General features: G+C 40.2%; 1 protein-coding gene across 2 annotated transcripts in view; it reads right to left on the bottom strand.

The window, feature by feature from the left end:
• Positions 1-20,093, bottom strand: part of CPED1 (cadherin like and PC-esterase domain containing 1) — a 154,705-nt gene that overhangs the window by 85,552 nt on the left and 49,060 nt on the right. For both annotated transcript variants that reach the window (XM_074903153.1, XM_074903155.1), the window contains exons 6-9: positions 18,524-18,680; positions 16,486-16,654; positions 2,887-3,029; positions 1,453-1,525 (exon numbers count right to left, since the gene is read on the bottom strand). In XM_074903153.1, the coding sequence (XP_074759254.1) occupies positions 1,453-1,525; positions 2,887-3,029; positions 16,486-16,654; positions 18,524-18,680 (542 nt within the window). The remainder of the gene's footprint in view (positions 1-1,452; positions 1,526-2,886; positions 3,030-16,485; positions 16,655-18,523; positions 18,681-20,093) is intronic.

Raw genomic sequence — 20,093 nt, 5'->3', positions numbered from 1 at the left:
CTGTACCACGTTTTCTGTCAGAACTACACACCACAATGTTTGCTGACCTCCAGTGGATAGAGTACAACATTTCAGTCTCTTGTGAGCTTTTTTTTTTCATGTTTGATTTGAAATTTGATTTTTAAAATTGTCGGCTTCTATATTAACATAACTCTTGCACAACTCAGGTATTTAGAAGTTACTACACATGAAATATAAGTTTTACAATATAGAAACACAATGAATAAACTAATGTTTATAAAACATGGATAAATTTGTATTTTAACATGAACAAACAACTTCAAGCTGCATGGTGTGTGTGCATATTACACTTTTCAAGGGATAATATTTAAAGTTAAATGTCATAGTAATTATCAACGGTTATTTTTTAGAGTAATTTGTATTTTCATAAGAAACTATTAAATCCTACTTATTTACTGTACATTTATGGATCATGGCTGATGGTTGAGACTACTATACAGGTAGGTAAATATTATGCTTTAAGTTTAGTTTTTCAAGCAGCTCCTGGTAGAATTTTTTACAGCCTGGTTTTAATTATTTAATTGCTATGACATCACATCTCTCATACTAGCTAAACAAGCCTTGTCAGGCTAATTAAGGATACTGTCTTCATGGATTTTTTAAATTGTGAAAACTTCCTTTCATATGTTCATTTTTCCTTTGTGTATAAAGGATTATTTTTTCTGTGAAGGATGGACAGATTGACTGCACTGTTGTTACTAGAAACTTGAACAGATTTTAACTGAGGATTAATTTTAAAAGTGTTCTCCTGTAATTTCCCAGGATATATTTACTAATTTTTTTTGCCTTTTGTGTATCATAAACATGGACAAAGATTTTATATACCTATATATATATAATCATATGTATATGCAGGGGTAATGAGAAGCAACTGGAAAGCAGTATAATTTTCATATCTGGCCAGACTGTTCTGAGGCAGGAGCAGTACAAAACTGGCACAGGGATTTTATGCTGCAGGTCACATTTCTCTCTTTGAGAGCTTTGAGAACCATCCAGGAAGAAGGCAGCACAGTGGAAGTCAAAGCAGGTCATGAACTGAAGAAGTACCATACAACTCAAGGAGAACTTTAATTTGTATTATAAGTCAGTTGTGGTATTTTAACTTTCTCCCTTCATCTTTGTTCTGGCACAGTTGATATCTAACTCTACTTTCATGCAGTGCTTCCTGTGGGTTTTGTTTCCCTGATATTCAGTTGGGGTGGTAGTCATTTCATGCTAAAACTGAAAGGCTTACACACTTCAATGGTGTAGTGAACTTCATGACAGTAGCTCTGTCCTTTAAAAACTGGTTTAACCCACAGCAACTCTCCACATTTAGGCAAAATTAACATTAATGTATTTTTACAGGTACCTGTCAAAGATGTTTCCCTGATGTGTTTTTTTTGGTGTAATTTTTTGGGGGTCAAGCAATAATCTGTGTAATTTTCTCACCTCGAGAACTACAGGGTATATGGAGGTGCCGAATCCAATGTCAAAGGTTAGCATTTGAAAACATTGACTGCATCTGAAATACAATGTAACAGGAATCTTCAGTGAGGTTAGCCACTGCTGTGAAACATAGAATCAGTCATCCAGGTTGGAAAAGACTATTAAGATCATCGAGTCCAACCATAAACCTAACACTGCCAAGTCCACCACTAAACCATGTACCTATATATGCTACAATGAGATATACACACACAGGTCCAGATAACACACACAAGAACATACACACATAGGTCAAGTTACAGCATGTCATACAGACTAAATAAAATTTCTTAAGAAGAGCCAACTGCATGGAGTCATATTGTATTTATACGGCTGACCTTTAAACCAATGAGGGAGGTGAACTATGCTGGAGGAGGAAATGCCTTTTGATGAGAATGAGGTCCTGCAAAAGCTTTGAAGACATTTGTAGGGCAATAGATGGTGAAACTCTCTGGGCTCACTGGAGGTAAATGGCTGCAACAATGGGAATGTTTGAAGGCATGGGCCAGGAGCACTTAGCAAGTCTTGGGTTACATAAACAAGAGATATCCATCCCACTGGTAAAAAAAATATTACAGTTTGGACCACTGTCAAAACAGCTCCAGCCCTGTTACACTCCTCCCCTCCTCACTACCCTCTCCACTCACAAAGTAAGCTTTATTCCCAACTTACATAAGTCAAATAATGAGCTTTATATTACTGCTACTAAAACACCTGGGTTCTCAGCTAGCTTTATAAAACATACAAATGTAATAAATAGTAACCTATTTAGTATTTATCATAAAAATGTCAGATATGTGACACAACATATATAGAACAGATATTAATTTCAATTTATAAAAATATTACATAATAAAGGTTGATTTATGTGTGAGAACAGTAACACTCTAATAGAAGCAATTACAATGATTTAACAGCCATAGAAATGTGACTGCTGCTGCCTAGGTATATTTCATAAGGTACATATCATAAAGTATTCTACAGTGTCTCTTTTTCAGATTGCCTGCCACAGCTAGCCCTGAACCATCTGGGCTACTCTAACATTAAATATTTGACATATGACAGAAGGCTCACTGAAGGGAAATATAGCTTTATATATGTTAGGACTAGTCCAGTTGTGAGTGATTTCTGTTCATTAGTTCTGCCTGAAACACTTCATCAGGATACAGCATCTGGTCCTAAGTATGCATCATAACCTTTTCACAAACTAGAAACACTGTGGGTATTGAAGAGTTTTACTCCCTAAATGCAGCATGTCCTCACTTTATAAAGAAGTATGAAATAGAGAGGATTTTTTTATTTTAGGAGCCTTGTATCCTCTACTTTTTTTTTTTTTTTTTTCTGTTCTAGGGAGCTATCCTGACAATAGCATAGGAATGACTACTGCAAGTCACTTACTGATTGAAAGAGTTTGGTCCTGAGGCAGATGATTCACTGAAGACCTCAGTTATAAGTAGAAGTTTGCTTATAGCTTCCTTCATGTTGTTGAAGGCTTGTTGGGGAGAACTGCTCTTGAAGAATATCTCGAAAAACCTTTGCAGCTGTAAAAGATATTACATCTTTTTTGAACATTTACAGTAAATCGGTGCTTAAGATCATAAATTAAATGGCTGGTAGAAGTAAAAATTGCCTTACAATGTCAACTTCATTTCTTATTTATTTGCATGGGAAAGTGGCATGAACAGCTCCATACTAGCAGAGAATAACTTTTTCTTTACAAATAAGTATATGTGAAATAAAATCTGTATTAATGGTTTTAAAAAACAATGCTCACAGTCTAAGCTTACTTTCATAAAACCTTTTATTGTCAACAGGTTCTAGGCAATGGAAATCCCAAACACCTATTTCTTCAACAATAGGTAATAGCACACTCAAAGTAAAAGCCTTTTCTCTTGTTACCGTACTGTGTCAAGGGCTATCTCGCTTGACCTTGACTACAAATCCTTACCCCAGGTTAACAAGATTTAAATAGAATATAGAAAAAAATGTTGAAGAAATGATCAGCCACTGCAGCCTGTGTTTTGACTGAACTCTTGCACAGCCTGAAGTTTTTAGACTTGTGAATCCTCCCAGTGGCGTATTCACTGGCCTGCACAATACTGTCATCACTCATAGAAATTCACTGATATCATCACTTCAGATAGAGATTCAGGGAAACAACTGGAACAACACAGCGCCCCAGTGAAGAGGGGGACACAGGCAAGTTTTGTTGCATCAGAGTCCTCTGTAGAAAGAAAGGGGCTGTCTTTGAACCACATTTCCATTAGAATTACCACATGACACAGAACCCAATTAATGTCTCAACTATGTAAAACTATTAGATAATTTAGTAGTACTGTATTGCTAAACAGATACATTTATGTAGTAAAAAAAGTACTTTGTCTTTTTTACAGCCTCCCTTCAGATATCCATACACGTTGATGGGATCCCCCTGAGCCCCTGAGAATCTTCTCCAGGCTAAACAGTCCCAGATCCCTCAGCCTTTCCTCAAATAAGTAATGCTCCTGTCCTAGTCATCCTACTGGCCCTCTGCTGGTCTCTCTCCACATCCCTCTTGCACTGGAGAGTCCAGAGCTGGACACAATATGCCAGGTATACCACAAGGGCAGATTGCTGATTGACTGATGGTCAACTTGGTGTCCACCAGGACTCCCAGGTCCTTTCCTGCAAAACTGCTTTCCAGCTTATTCGCCTTCAGCATATACCAGTGTCTGGGGTTGTTTCTTCCCAGGTACTGGACTTTGCACTTTCCCTGGAACTCCATGAGGTTCCTGTCAGCCATTTCTCCAGTCTGTCGAGGTCCCTCTGAATGGCAGCACAACCCTTCATAAGAGGGTGCACTCTGTCCCATCATCCAGATATTTAACAAAGGTGTTGAACAGGAGTGGACCCAGTAGGGATACCTGAGGCACACCACTAGTTATTGGTGATGTGTTATGATGTATTCATTGTGCTGACACCAGATTTTACAACATATTTCTGTTCACTCTACTCCCTCGAGTTTTCTAGACAGTGTTGAAGCATCCCTTTGTGAGCATGAATACTGTCAAGCACACTGCTCTGCATTGACATGATTTCAGTTTCTTCAGGCATCATATTGCAGTTAAATGTAATAAGCACTTTCCCCTTCCCTTCTCAAAAAATACTGTATCATTGCCTACAGCCAGCTGTGGGAATACTCAGGTATGTAGCTAACACTCATCCTTCTTTGCTTTTAACACTCCTCATTTTCAGTAACTCTATTCTGTTTGCTGGTAAATGACTGGTGGGTACGAAGTTGGTCCGCCTGTTTACCTGTTCTTATCACCTCTGGTTTTATTCCAACAAGTCTTCCCTTCTAAAACAAATGTCTTCCACTCACAGATCTGGCCTGAAGTTTTGCAGTGCCTGGGACTTTTTATCCTCTTTCTGATAAAGCTATTTGAAATGCCAGTAGGAAAAAAATGACAACAGTATATATGACTAAAGTTATAAAAATTAAACCTCTGACTGCCAGGAAATTGCAAAGTAAAGGCTGCACATACAGCCTCAACCCTGCCCTTTGGATATTTGTATCATGTCGAAATCTTGAATTACATCACACTGTATTTTTATGCTGTAGAAAGTTTTCCATGTGTATTACAATTCTATGGGTCGCTAGAGCAAAAGAGCACCAGAACTGCTATTTAGAAAGAGATTATGCAAATCCTCAGATCATTTCATTGCCACAACAGACTGAGAGGGAGTCAGTGTCTCCCAAAGTCTAAGATCATCAAAGCTGTGTTTCTCCCACAGAGTAGTACAAAGATTAAGAACAAGAAGATGTACATTTTTCAGTTCTGATTTAGATTCATCTCTGAGTGAAACTGTCCCATTTCAATCCCTTATTCAGGCCCAAACCAGTTAATTAAACTGTTCATATAAAATAAAAAAAAATAAAATGAAGACCATATAAAATAAAAAATTTAAAATGAAGACTCATCTCACCAAGGTGGGACTACATGGTGGTTCTTCAGCTGCCTTTAACTATTTCTGGTATCTCTGCCGGATCCTGTACATGACTTACATTCCTGCCACACTGGCTTGCACCTTTTCTTTAAGTTCTTAAAACTACCATGGGTATTGAGGGGCTAAGTGAGAAGCTGTGTTATTTTGCTGTACAGGGAACATAAGGAGATTCAGAATTTTGTAAGGAGAGAATAAGGATTATTGGAAGGAATGGCAAGAGGGACAGAAAAAGCCCCATTAGTTCATTTGCTCCTCACCATAAATCAATTCCTAATCATCTCAACACAAAGCATACACAGTGCATATATTTCTAGTAAGAGCTGATGAAAGACAGGCTGATTTGCCTTATTTGCACTCAGAGTACACTGTTGGCTGTAATAGCCAACTGTTCCCAACACAACAAGCAGTAAAATAAAACTGGCTTCTCCAAGGAATTGCATTTTAGTTACAGTGCTCTCTAGCCAGACTAGAAAAGAAACCGCTCAATAGGTTCTCATTAGGGGATATCAGGTTTTAGGACAATGTCTTTTTAAGCCAATAACTGAACATAAGTATTTAGTCAGGCTGATTCAGAACCAACAGAGGCAAGAGACAACACTTTACATTACATTCCAATTAATGAAAAAAATCCTATTTAAACAAGTCCAGGTTAGGTTTGACTCCTACAGATTCTACAGGATTCTCAGCAACTGATAGGGAAAATGTGAACTGTATGGCTTAGGGGTGATAAAGTGTGAAAACCTGCAGCAACCTCGGGTTCTTCTGAGTGTGCTCAACCAAGATATACAAATATCTGTGTTCAACTGCAAAATACTAGTGACTGAGTTGAAGGTTTCTTCAGATGATCACCACCGATGCTGGTTCTCTCACCTTCAAAGGAAACTGACTACCTGTCCGGCAAGATTCAATCTCATTACTGATTGAGCATGCTTAAAAGCAGAATTGAATAGTAAAAAGAGAACAGAATAGGAAAAAATGGTGGCAATCACAGGAATTTAGTCTGGGAGAAAGCTGACCTCTGGGTGGCAAATTTTTAAGTAGAGGAATAGGGATTATATTTTAATAGGCTGTAAAACTTAGTGCAGACATGCACATGTTTTGTACAATGACACCATTATATAAAGAATTGCAAAACTTCTCAGGAGTTTTAAGACATTTACCCATATGCTGGATGCATACAGTTGGAGGTATGTTCCACATATTTATGTAATGTCTTACACAAGCATGTAAATGCAGTCAAATTACATGGATCAAACACACACTTCCTGTAAAGGCAGAATGAACTAGAAATATTCTTAAAATTAATTTTAACTTATTGACCTTTTGCTTTAGGATAAGCCACTGGGGGGAAAAAAATAAATTTGGCTAACTCAATATTAATTTTACAATGCTTTTTGTCTACCCACTTTGACATGCACTTTTTAAAATCTGCAGTCATTAAAATAAGGTTTATGATCTCAGTGATATGTATCCATATGGTACCTCAAAAATGCACTGAATCATCAATTAAAGACCTGACACACTGAAAAGAATGTGATTTAATTGACAAAAGAATTCTGATTTGCAAGCTTCATGCACAAAGTCATGGGGACTCAAGGAGAGTCGAAGAGTGTGGCATCCACAGGGCTGGATGTTATGGTGACTGTAGTAATTGCCTTGAGAGGATTTTCCTCTGGCAATTTTTCTGCAAATTAATTTCTTAGGAGAGATGCTGGGGCAGCCAGCTGAATAATCAGCTGAGGATTGCCCTGAGAAAGAGTATAAAAACAAGCTGGAACAATCTTTCTGAGGGGAGACAAGGAGGGGTTGTCACCCTCTGTGCCAGCGACCAGCTGGGGTGCATGGAGCTCTGCCTGGGGATGGATGAGGAGCTGACTGAGAGTTTATAGGTTAGGATTAAAGAGAGGACTGGTAGAGGTGCCAGTATAATGGCTGTCTGCCATAGGCCAGGAAGAACAAGCAAATCAGGCCCTCTACAGGCAGACATGAGCAGCCTCACATTCACAGGCCCTGGTCCTCATGGGGGACTTCAACCATTCCGATATCTGTTGGAGGGACAACAAGGCAAGACGTAAGCAATACCGGAGGTTCCTGGAGGGCATTGATGATAACTTCCAAGTGATAGAGGAGCCAACAAGCAGACGTGTTATGCTGGACCTTGTTCTCACCAACAAGGAGGTGAGGAATGTGAAGCTCAAGGGAAGCCTTGGCTGCGGTGACCATGAAATGGTGGAGTTCAAGATCCTTAGGACAGTGAGGAGGGCACAGAGTAACCTCACTACCCTGGACTTCAGGAGAGCAGACTTTGGCCCCTTCAGGGATCTGCTTGGTAGAATAGCATGTGGAAGAGCGGCCAAAGAAAGTTGGTTAATATATCAGGATCATCACCTCTAAGCTCAGGAGTGATGCATCCCGACAAAGAGGATGTCAGGTAAAAATGCCAGGAGGCCAGCATGGATGAAAAAGATGTTCCTGGACAAACTCGAACACAGAAAGGAAGCCTACAGAGTGTGGAAGCAAGGACAGATAGTCTGGGAGGAACAGAGAGAAACTGTCCAAGCAGCCAGAGATCAGGTTAGGAAAACTAAAGCCCTGATAGAATTAAATCTGGCCAGGGACATCAACAGGAACATGAAAAGCTTCTATAGGTACATTGGTCATAAAAGGAAAATGAGGGAAAATATGGGCCTTCTTCAGAAGGAAATGGGCTACCTGCTCACCTGGGATATGGAGAAGGCTGGGGTACTCAATGAATTTTTGTCTTAGCCTTCACTGGCAAGGGCTCCAGTCAGACCACCCAAGATGCAGAAAGCAAATGCAGGGACTGTGAGAATGAAGAACCGTCCACTGTAGGAGAAGATCAGGTTTGAGGCCATCTGAAGCACCTAAAGGTACACAAGTCCATGGGACTTGATGAGATGCATCCACGGGTCTTGGGGGAACTGGCAGATGAAATTGCTAAGCCATTCATTATCCATTATATTTGAGAAGTCGTGACAGTCCAGTGAAGTTCCCACTGATTGGAAAAAGGGAAACAACCCGTTTTTAAAAAGGGAAAAAAGGAAGACACAGGGAACTACAGGCCAGTCACTCTTCACCCCTGTGCCTGGCAAGATCATGGAGCAGATCCTCCTCTAAACTATGCTAGGGCACATGGAAAATAGGGAGGTGATTGGTGACAGCCAGCATGACTTTACTAAGTGCAGATTGTGCCTGTCAAATTTGGTGGCCTTCTACGATGGGGTTACAGCATTGGTGAATAAGGGAAGAGCAACTGACGTCATCTAGCTGGACTTGTACAAAGCATTTGACACTGTCCTGCACGACATCCTTGTCTCTCAATTGGAGAGACATGGATTTGATGGATGGACCACTCAGAGGACAAGGAATTGGCTGGATGGTTACACTCAAGGAGTTGCGGTTAACAGCTCAATGTCCAAGTGGAGACCAGTGACAACCTGGTGCTCCTCAGGGGTTGGTACTGGGACCAGTGCTGTTTAACATCTTTGTTGATGACAGGGACACCCTCAGCAAGTTTGCTGATGACACCAAGCTGTGTGGTGTGGTTGACTTGCTGGAGGGAAGAGATGTGCCATCCAGAGGGACCTGGACAAGCTTGAGAGGTGGGCCTGTGCAAGGTCCTGCACATGGGTCAGGGCAATCCCAAGCACAAATACAGGCCGGGCGATGAGTGGATTGAGAGCAGCCCTGCAGAGAAGGACTTGAGCGTGTTACTGGATGTGTGCTTGCAGCCCAGAAAGCCAACTGTATCCTGGGCTGCATCAAGAGAAGTGTGGCCAGCAGGTCGAGGGAGGTGATTCTCCCCCTCCACTCCACTCTTGTGAGACCCCACCTGCAGTGCTGTGTTCAGCTCTGGGGCCCCCAACATAGAAGGACATGGAACTTCTCGAACAAGTCCAGAGAAGGGCCAAGAAGATGATCAAGGGGCTGTAGCACCTCCCTTGTGGCTGCTCAGCCCGGAGAAGAGAAGGCTCTGGGGAGACCTTGTAGCGGCCTTCCAGTACTTAATGGGGACTGACAGGAAAAGTGTGGAGGGACTCTGTCAGGGAGTGTGGTGATATGATGAGGGGTAATGGCTATAAGTTGAAAGAGGGTATATTTAGATTAGATGTAAGGAAGAAATCCTTTACTGTAAGGGTGATGAGACACTGGAACAGGTTGCCCAGAGAAGCTGTGGCTGCCCCCTCCCTGGCAGTGTTCAAGGCCAGGCTGGATGGGGCTTTGAGCAACCTGGTCTAGTGGAAGGTGTCCCTGCCCATGGCAGGGTGTTGGAACTAGATGATCTTTAAGGTTCCTTCAAACCCAAACTATTCTATGATATACCACGGGAGTGCTCACACAGCCCACCCATGGACAACAAAACCTGTGTGCTGGGAATACACAAAACTGTCTGGGAGGATGTTTGTTCCAACCTTATCACGATAAAGAGGAAGGCTTTTAGTGAGGTTAAACAGTAACCAGGAAATTACAAAGTGACTTTTGAAACAAGGAAGTAGTTAGCTTGGGTAATAATATAAAAGCAGCATGAACATTTGCAGCAGGGAGAGAGACTTTGGGGGTGTAGCTGAGCTCTGAACTTACCCAAGAGGCAAGGAGGTGGAAGATAAGGAACCATTGGGACTACTGAGTAATTGGGTGTAATTTTGAGGTTTAGGTTTTGGGATATGGTGCATCATACTTTACAGGATTTGTATGAACAGAATTTAAAAGGACCTTCCTGGTCCTAGTTGTAGCCTTCAAAACTAGATGGCTGGCAAAGTTAACAGGATCCTTATCTGAAAGCAAGGTTTCCATCTGAAGAACCAAAGTATGACCTCTGGTTTCAAGAAATTACCCTTTCTGAAGTAACGAAGGCTGTCCTCTCCAGGTTGTTTTGCTATGCATTGGAGCTGTTGCACTCTTTCTGATCCATTGGATCTGCAAGGTCTCATAAAGCTTAACGTAATTGGCTCTCCTTTAAAATAGCTGAGGATGTTTTCACTTGAATCAATTCAATCAACCTCTGATAACTTTCAGTATAGGCTCTGTACTCAGTTCTTTTTTGTACTTTCATTCTTCTTACTGGATCTATATTTGGTGACATTTCTTCAACAAGTCCAAATATTTTTGGGTGTGAGTAGTCATTCATAGACACAAAAATACTCTTTTACACAAAAACAAGAGTCTCTTCTACTATATCTTTTGAGGTATTTAAATATCTAAGATGTCTGCAAGAATACAGACTGATTCCACACAGGTGGCCAGAAAAAACATATTTTGCAATGAAGCTATTTCCTATACTGCCTGCTTGCACATGCAGACCTTTCCACTGATCACAGCAAACAGAAAAAATTGTAAGACATGTAATGGGAGAAAAATGTACCCATAATCAAAACAATGGTTCCAGAATACATAACAGAGAAATCAGTGAAGTAATTTATCAAAAGTTTATAGTATTAGCTTCAGGTAGGTCTGTTCATTCCACCCCTGTTTTCTGTTACAATGTGTCATTTCACTGCAGCTCTAACATGGCACTTGATGAAGGGGGAAACCACGGTATTATTCAGATATTTCATACAGTAAATCTCCCACTTAGGTATATTTTTTTCTTTACATAGAATTTTTTAAAGGGATTTTATTTAATACTTAAGGATAAAAACTCTTCTTGTCCCTTAACACTTTTATAACTTATTTTCATGGAAGAGAAAAGTTTCCTCTAAAGATCCTTAAGACTAAGTCCAAAGACAAAATGCTGCTCACCAGCTTCAGCAAACACTAAATTAGGTCCTTTGAGACTGAACTAAGAGTGGTTTCCCCACTCAGCATCAACTTCTTAGTTGAAAAGTAAATGTGATTTACTAACAGCATTTCCCAGCTTGCTGTGAGAAGCGAAGTGGATCAGCTTGACTAAAGAAGGCTGGAAAGCAAAAAGGGAAAGGTGAGAAGAATCAGGATAATGGGAGGTAGGTCTGGGAAAGTTGGGAGCCACAGAGGGGCATGTTTACAGAGCCGCCTGGATTGAACAGCCAGAGCAAGAGGATCTGTGGACCAGGAGAAATAAGCGCCTGCATAACAGTGTAAAGATTTACTCATGGCATACCCACGTGTTATTAAAGATTAATCAGTCTAGAGCTCTTACTAGCTAGACTAAGATGTTCATAATGAGAAGAGCAGAGAAGAACTCCAGGAAGAATTTTATTTGTGCATTGACAGATTCTCACAGACATGGAGAAGGTACAAAAAGAAGGATTACTCATTCTTTCTCTTAAAACAAGAATTAAGGATATGAAATTAAGTAATCAGGTACAAGCTTTAAAGCAAACAAATGTTCTTTCTCAAGCAACACATAAATAATCTGTAGAGTCACATTGCTGCAAGACACTGGGAAGACCAAAAGCATTAATGGATTAAAAAATCAAGTAGAGAACTGCATGGCATAAAAGTCCCCTGCAGCTTATTAAAAATAAAGAGATATATTCCATTTTCAGTTTTGTGTTTCTAACCTTGCAGGTTACCAGACACAGCTATGGTCTGCCTAAGGAGGAGTATCACTTTAGGCTTGTCCTGTTACATGGTTTCATGATGCTTTCTTGCCTGGTTCTTGCCAGAAACAGAACGTCAGACTAAGCGTGTCTTTGATCTCCCTGAGTCCAGACAGACTTTCATTCTTATATCAGTGAAAAGACAAATGATAGGGCTCTAGACACTATGAGGACAGAAAACAGAGATGGCATTTATGTTATGCTCAGTCTCCCAGGAAGAGGAGCATTACAGTATTTGATTCTCTATACAGGCAACTTTCAAGAACAGTGAAATGCATATGCTAAGTTCTCACAGAACCTAATGGAGAATTATTTGTTTTTAATTTAATTTTATTCCCAAATAACCCTGCAACCTAATTGATTAAGAGATGATGGTAACTTTATTTTGTATATGCTCTGCTAAGTGACAGGGCAAGAATTCAAAAATAAAACAAAGGAAAACAATCCCGAGCTTTTCTGTTCTTCCTAAGTATTTTGCTCTTTATCTGCGTGTATGTTTGCACTCTTAACTCACGTTGTCTGTGGCTATTACCTGACGTAGTATCAAAACTGGCCACTTGAGGGCAATACTGCAACCTAATTGTCACAGTGTTCAGTCATATTAAAAGATGTGTTTCCTGGGTAGGTGAGGGTCCAGTTTTATTTGCATGTATGTTACGTGTAAAAAATATTTCTCTTTACTCAAGTTTCCAAATACTTAATACACAGAGAGAGAATTTGAGCAATAGTTATAGTGACTTATACCACAACAAGCTTAACACCAAACTGCTTTAATAAATTACGTTTACTTCACTGCACGACTGGAAAACCACTTAATACCATAGTTTCAGTTGAGGGTATCAAGGGTTATGCAAGGCAAGGAATTCAAATCCCGAAGGCACCTAACTGTCTATTTTGGATGTGCAGAGGGACGGTGAACCAGAGTGGGGGCTGTGGGAAGCTGCCAACAGCAGAGAAGAGCCCTCCCAGGTGACTCAGGATGTGGCACCACTACGGTCTACAAAAGTGCATCCCTTCATTAAGAATTGGGTCCAAGTTGGGAAAGGTTAATGGCAGGGCAAAGGAAACACTTCACAGTGTGTTAAACCTTGAGATAATTAAACATAAATGACTGTTTTGCACACCGGTTTCTATAAAACAGAAAATTATTCAGGGGTCAGCCTTCTGCTCCATACACATGAATAATGTTGATTAACATGGAGGGAATTATTGCATACATTTACAGAGACCCATCCCTTAATTAGTACCATATGCAAAATGCAAAGCTTCTCTTTTATTATTATTTTTTCAATGCACAGATGGTCTAAATAAGGGGTTTCCAAATTTCCTCAAGGAAATAAGGCTATTACGCAAGTCTCATATCAAAACATTTGTGTGGCAGAAAGCCATTCTCTCCCCTGCATCTCCTGCATCTTCCCAATCAGGGCCCAAATCTAGAGTCACACTTTTGCCACCCCTTGACTACACACAAAATCTTCATGCCAGCTCAGGATTTACCCCCTTTTGCTTTCTGAACTGAGATACTCAAATATGGATAATCCAGAGAAAACCTGGCAGCTGGTGAGCAAAACACACTTGAACTCTTCCTGAACTGCCATTTGGCTAATGCTTATTCAAGGAGTCATTCTGAAGCCTTGCCATTATGATTAGGCTAAGTAAATATGAGTTGTAAAAATAATTTGTAATAGTTTACTAGCAAAGAAGCAGTGGGGAATGAAGTATTATTTAATTCATTAAACTCCTGTTTCTTCTTTACAGAGTTTCTCTTAATCATGTGATATCATCTGGTACCCTATCTCCAGTCTTTTTTAAAAAAATTTCTCCTTCATATATATATACCACATTCTGGTTGCTTCTAGCAACCATAAAGGGTTGTACATAGGGGATCAAATTTTAAACAACATACTGACTTTGTGGTAATAATGTTGTAACCAAGTTAACCACAATTGGTGGATTCATTTCTCATTGATAATAGTTTAATTATACTGGTATGAAAAAATTTGCTGACCAGAAGCCTATACACTGAGGAGGTCTCTAAATTATTGTGCTATGTTACTGAAAGCAGCACATCTATGATGGCAATGCAGCAGATTCAAATTATTCTCATCTATTCATTTAAAAAAAAACAAAGCAGTCAGCTGCTTTTGGGGAAAACCACATCAAACAGCAACAAATTTTTCAAGATCAAAGTCTCCTCTATAGGCATGCTTAGTCCCCAGTGACACTGATGTCAACCAGTAGAAGAACAAGTCTTAGAGATCCTTTATGTCTTTATTGGATCTTCACAACATAAGAAGCAATTTTTCTTCCTACACAATAGAGTTGGCAGAAACTTAGGAGCTTTCTGGACCTGGTTCCTTGGCTGGTACAAACACACGCAGCTCCACTGGATACTTTGGGAGAGAAGATCCCTCTGCTGGCATCATATGTCCCACTAGCAACAAGTGATGGTTCCATGAAGTTTATGAGATATTTGATGCAATCTCATTCCAAAGGATATCAAAGGCTGAATCCAAACCTTCTCCCAAGTATTGTTTTCTGACTGATGATCTCCTGCCTGATGCTTCTGCACCAAGCACAGAAGGCTCTTTATGACTTTCCCAATAGTGCTTTCTGGTTACTCCATGAATTCCCAGTGTCTCATTTCTCCTGAAGACTCCCTGACTCCTCCCAGGTTCTTTACAGGACACACTGTTTATGCCAAGAGACAGTCTTATGCACCTCGCTTTCCATCATTTTTTTAAATTTGCATTTCAATCTATACATTGCTACAAATGTGCTTGCTGTGGTGCCTATTTTTTATTTCTTCTCATTTTGAAAAGTCTGCCTAAAGCTGTGGAAGATATAACACCACAGCAGCAGTAACCAGATTGGAATTACTATAGATGTGCTGCTGCTTCTATCTATCATTTTTATTGTTTCTTCAGCTGCCAAAGTGCTCTGTAAATGCTGGCTGGCACCTCGTTCAGCAGACTTACCTCAGTGGGAATTATTTTACAGAGCCATATCACAATTACTAATAACTACTAGACTTTAAAGTAGTCCCTACTTCAGCTGCAATAGTGATGCTGCCAGATATTGTGCTATTTTAATAAACATAAACCAAAACTGAACCCCAAGGTTTGAAAGTTAGTGACCATTAGTCTTCCTAAATGTAAATAGAAGAAAATAGATGGCAAAATAATGTATCTCAGTGGGCTTCCATAGCTTCCAAGGGGAGAAAGAAAAAGAATTATGAAAAAGAAAGAAAATTAGATTAATCTCACCTAATTTTGGCAATCTTGAATTTGTCATGTTCTCAAAGAATGTCATAGTCCATGGAAGCAAGTAGACACTTTTAGCAGGAAATTAATTTCCTTCCAAAATCAGTGTCTAAATTGGGTAGGATGATTTGTTCTCTAGAGGAGTCTGTTTCTCCAATAACTAGAATTAGATAAGGAGCTTAGACTCGGCGCTTAACTTTGAGAGTGCTAAAATTGTAGAACATACCAAATGGCTGGCATCATCAAGAGTCCTGACAGTGACACTGCAACACTCAGGCTGATCCAAAGCCATGACCTGCTCCTACTCCAAGAGTGCTACATGGGCAAAGTAAAAAAAAACCCAACCAAACAACAACAAAAAAACCCCCACCAAAAAAAAACCACAAAAACAAACAAAAACAAAACAAAAAAAAGCCATCCTCAGATGACTGCTGCAGGAGCTGATCTATGTGACCTAAAGAAATCACTGCTACTTTGTGACCTTATTCCTTCAAAAGGAAAGGAGCAGCTCCAGAACAGTAGGTCCCTCATGAAAAGCTGCCGTGTTGCAAGCACAGTTCCTTGCTGAAAGGAAAAGGGAATAGGAAAGTATGTCTGGAAACCCACAGAACCGTTAGGCAAAGTAGATACTGAGAGAGAGGGGTCTTTCCGGGCACTTGGAGATGTCCAGAGTTAATCCAATTAAAGCACATGTGAAACATCCTTCTTCATAAAACTGAGACCATGGGAGGCTGACCCTCTCCATGGTATCCTTCCTTCCCCTTATTTAGAAGTGCCCTGACCCTCCTCCATTCTGTTTTAGTGCACCCAAAAAGGAAATATAAACAAATGACTTTAAATATTTACTTGCTTTTTTTACAACACTGTCAATATCCGGGCAAAAGATGTTACTGCAAGACAGCACCCCCACTGCAGTGCTTTAGAGAAAACTTCAGCTTTGTAACTGCTGTCAAATGTCACCAGTAAAAATGGGCTCTGAGGCAAGAAAATCCAGGGCTCTCCATAAGCCCTGCTGCCCAGGGCACCTCTTCCCTGCTTCATGAAGCAAACCCCACTCGTTCTGAGAAATGAAAGCTCTATATTAGGAGAATATTCACTGTGGACTGCAAATAAAGAAGGGGTAAAAGAGAAGAAAGATTTTACATGGTTTTCTGTCTCTGTACTTTGCCTGAAAGATTGAAGAATTAGGAAATAATATGTTTTACCTTTACAGAAAAGTGCTTCTTCTTGGGTGGATGCCAGACTGTGGTGGTTGAATGAATGAATGCCCGCAGAGGTGTTAAGGATGTCACAAGCACATATGCTTTGATGATGACAGAAACGTCTTGAGCTTTAAGGATGTCCATGCGGCCTGGTGAGGCTGATACTTGATTCCTGGAAAGTAATAAAAATTCATAGCATTAATGAAGTGCTTTTACAAATGAGGAAAATTAGCTATAAGAAAATAGTGAAATTAGCAGAAATAGGAAATTAGTCCTTTTTTCCCCCAAGTTAAGCAACACACTAGAAGAAGCCAAGCAGGCTGGAAAAAAGCTTTACATGAAGTCTTTTTATTGATTTTAGTAATTTTAAATCTTAATTTCCACACTGTGTTGGTTTAGGCCCTGCCAGGACCGGAGATCACGTTGCCCTTGTCCCTCCCCCACGCTCGTACACAAGTAGGGCACAAACCCCGGGTTAAAATAAGAAGAAATTTAATACAACAGTGTAATAAACAATCTGAGCAACAACAGTAGCAATGATAACAAAAATAAACAGTAATGACAGTAAACAAGACAAAAGATATACAGAGAAATACCGCAACGGTTACAGACAGCTCGCTCGCGATGCTCCCCGTCATCAAAGCCACAAAGGAAAAAGCTCCCGTGCTGCCGTGCTGGACCTGACGTCAGCATGGTATGAATAACCCGGCTGGAGATCCCTTCCCCCCCTCTGCTGGGGAAACTTAACCCTATCCTAGCTGAACCAGGACACACACATAGAAAGTAACTATGTTAGGAGGGACTTATGTTTGAGACTACATATGGGTAAATGCATTGTGGGCATATGGTAATTACTGCAAAACCAGAACATTCAGAGTGAAGGTAAGAACATTTGAAAAATCCAAACAGCTTAAATAACAGAAGTGCATAGTAAGGGTGCCCAGATTTAACACTGATTTGCAGTGAATTCAGAAAAAAACCCCAAAACAACCCTATGGAAAGACTGCACTATTGTTAGCACTTTCTTCAATGTAATAAAGGGACACAAACATGTGGTACTGCATGCTTTCCCTAATGAAAGCCATAAACTATAATTCCAAATATTATGAAAGACTATGACACCTTGGAATAACCCATAATAAATCAGCTAAACATAAAAGAAACATGCAAGCTTTGTCTAACAAGTGACATGGCTCTCTAGATACTGGCCTACAGCTCCCACAGTCCACACAAAATGAATCAGCCCTAGTAACAGGACAGAAAAAAATAAACCCAAGGGGAAAATCTGTTATTTAAAAGCTCATTACTTGGGGAAATCTGAGCTATACTTGGGCATATTCACAAATGTGGTTATTATTCTGCCTATTAAAATCTCTGAGTATCAACCTACCTCACAGCAAATGCAATGAGAAGATGACTATACAAATTATGGGTCTCTAAGACTGATTACTGGTAAAACATACAGGGCTTTCCTTCCAGTTCTGTGTAAACTTTGGCAATACGTGGCCTTTCCAAACCTCAATTTTGCTATCTGTTAAGGGAGTCTAATAATATCTATCTTAAAGAGACATGTTTCTCTCCTCTACAGAGTGGTAGGTCCTCAGAACATAAAATGTGTGAGATACTGTAACATATGAAACAGCACTTGGACAGCCAGTTCTCAAGTACTTCTTGGTTCTTCACTTAAGGGAGGGTCTCTGAACAAAGGACTACATGTGTATGTCAGCGGTAGGGCAAGGCAGGGATGGGAGCAGGATATAGCTCACCCACCATGAGACCTAAACATTCAGAGGTGTACCTCGGTCCGTATTTATCTGTCTAAGTGTTTCAATGCCCTCAGCATAGACTTACCTGTTCACACAGAACATATGCAAGCTTGGCTAGTAGAGAAAAAAATACTATGCAAGTGTAAGAGATGCAGTACATCCAAGGACTCCATCTGCTGTGGTCTCCTCTGTTGCTACATTCTGGGTCCCTGACTCCTGACTAACCGCATGACAAAGCACTCACAGTTTCTGAGGGTGGGGTATCATTAACTTACAGCTGTGCGCTTGTGCTCTGCTTCCACCCGTACTGCAGATGGGCAGTACGTGTCTTGTCAGTGCCTTCGTGGCCCTGGGACATGTTGCTTGCAGTGCTGGCCATTGACAGCCCAGGCTGACCGGAGCACTCTGCGGTGACAACTGGGAGCTGCAGGTCTGAAAAAGTACCAAGAGGATGAGAAAGCCAGCAGTGTTGAAAACAGGGGTTGACTCCTGCTGTTAAGGATAAAATGTGTAAAACACAAAAGGTAGAGAGGAGCTACCAGCATCAGCTGAAAATGTAAAATAACAAATGCTGAGACTATAATCCTTTTTGGATCTGCTAGCAGAGAGCTTTATACCTACCGAGCACCCCCTTCCAGCTGCAGGATCAGAGGATTAGCTCAAACTCCCACTTTATAGGTGAGTGCATGAGTGCTGTATACAAAAAGCACACTATTCTTCTAAATAGAAATCCTTTATTTCTAAGTATAGAATACCAAAACTTTGTTTCTCACATAGCCCTAATTACAGTTAATGGGGATAAGCAAATTAGTTGACTAAAGACCAAGGTACTTTGCCACTGTAATCACACAGCTCAGTAAATAATCACATAACCTTTTTTCTAGGGTCACCATTTAAGGCTACATTTTGTAGTTACTAAAATCTATAGAAGGCTTAGTTCTGCCACTGAGCACAGTGGGAGCAGGGCTGATGTGCCAGAGCCCTCAAGATTCCTGAGACATGTGACTATTAATAGTAATCAAAATATTGTGATGTGAGATCAGTCAATGGGTGGTATGAATTTTCTGCTTTTACTGTGCTGATAAAAAAGCACAGGGTCCTTACATCATGTCATTATTTCATGTAGGGTTGCTTTCATTAACTCTGACACACCTCACACTTCAAGTTCTTAAGTAATAGTTCAGGAAAAGTCAAGCTGTTCGTATTATTCCCAAGCCTTATTACTTATCTTTTTAATGACATACTGCACTGTGCTAATATTATGAACTTATTTGTATAGCTTCTCTTTTAAATCATGCACTCTTGACTTTGGTACATGAAATGAAAAATAAAACTGAAGCTGTATTTCTGGTGATGAGCTGTGAGCAGCCATTCAAGGAAAAGGACTATTCATTTTCATACAGATCCTGTTAAAATGACGTTGTGATTGTCTATGTTTATCGGCTGTTCATCAGGTCAGCTCAGTTCAGGCCTCTAAGCTCAACTGGGATCTAAAATTAATCTGGTCCTTTGCCTTACATGCACCATTTAGCAGGATTAAAGGTTTCACTAATCAAAACCAGGCATTTATTAATATAGCACCTCATGTTCAGATTATACTCTCATTGGCATCTTTCTGCTGTGTTATGCATTATAACTGATTTGGACTTTGTAAGTGACTACCTGCTTCTTGATGGTACTGAGACAAAACTGGCTACTGTCTGCCTACTTGGTTGTGCAGTGATAACAGGAATAAGACAGTAAACTCCCATTAAGTCATTTATTTAGCAGACTTGCTTCTGAATATGCACAGGGAGCAGACCTTCTAAATCAAGTGCTACTTTTTCCATATCTGCCTTGTAAAGA

Source organism: Athene noctua, chromosome 3 (assembly GCF_965140245.1).
Source record: "Athene noctua chromosome 3, bAthNoc1.hap1.1, whole genome shotgun sequence".
Classification (NCBI taxonomy): Eukaryota; Metazoa; Chordata; class Aves; order Strigiformes; family Strigidae; genus Athene; species Athene noctua.
Note: the sequence above shows the minus strand (reverse complement) of the source record. Positions and strands in the feature narration are given on the sequence as shown.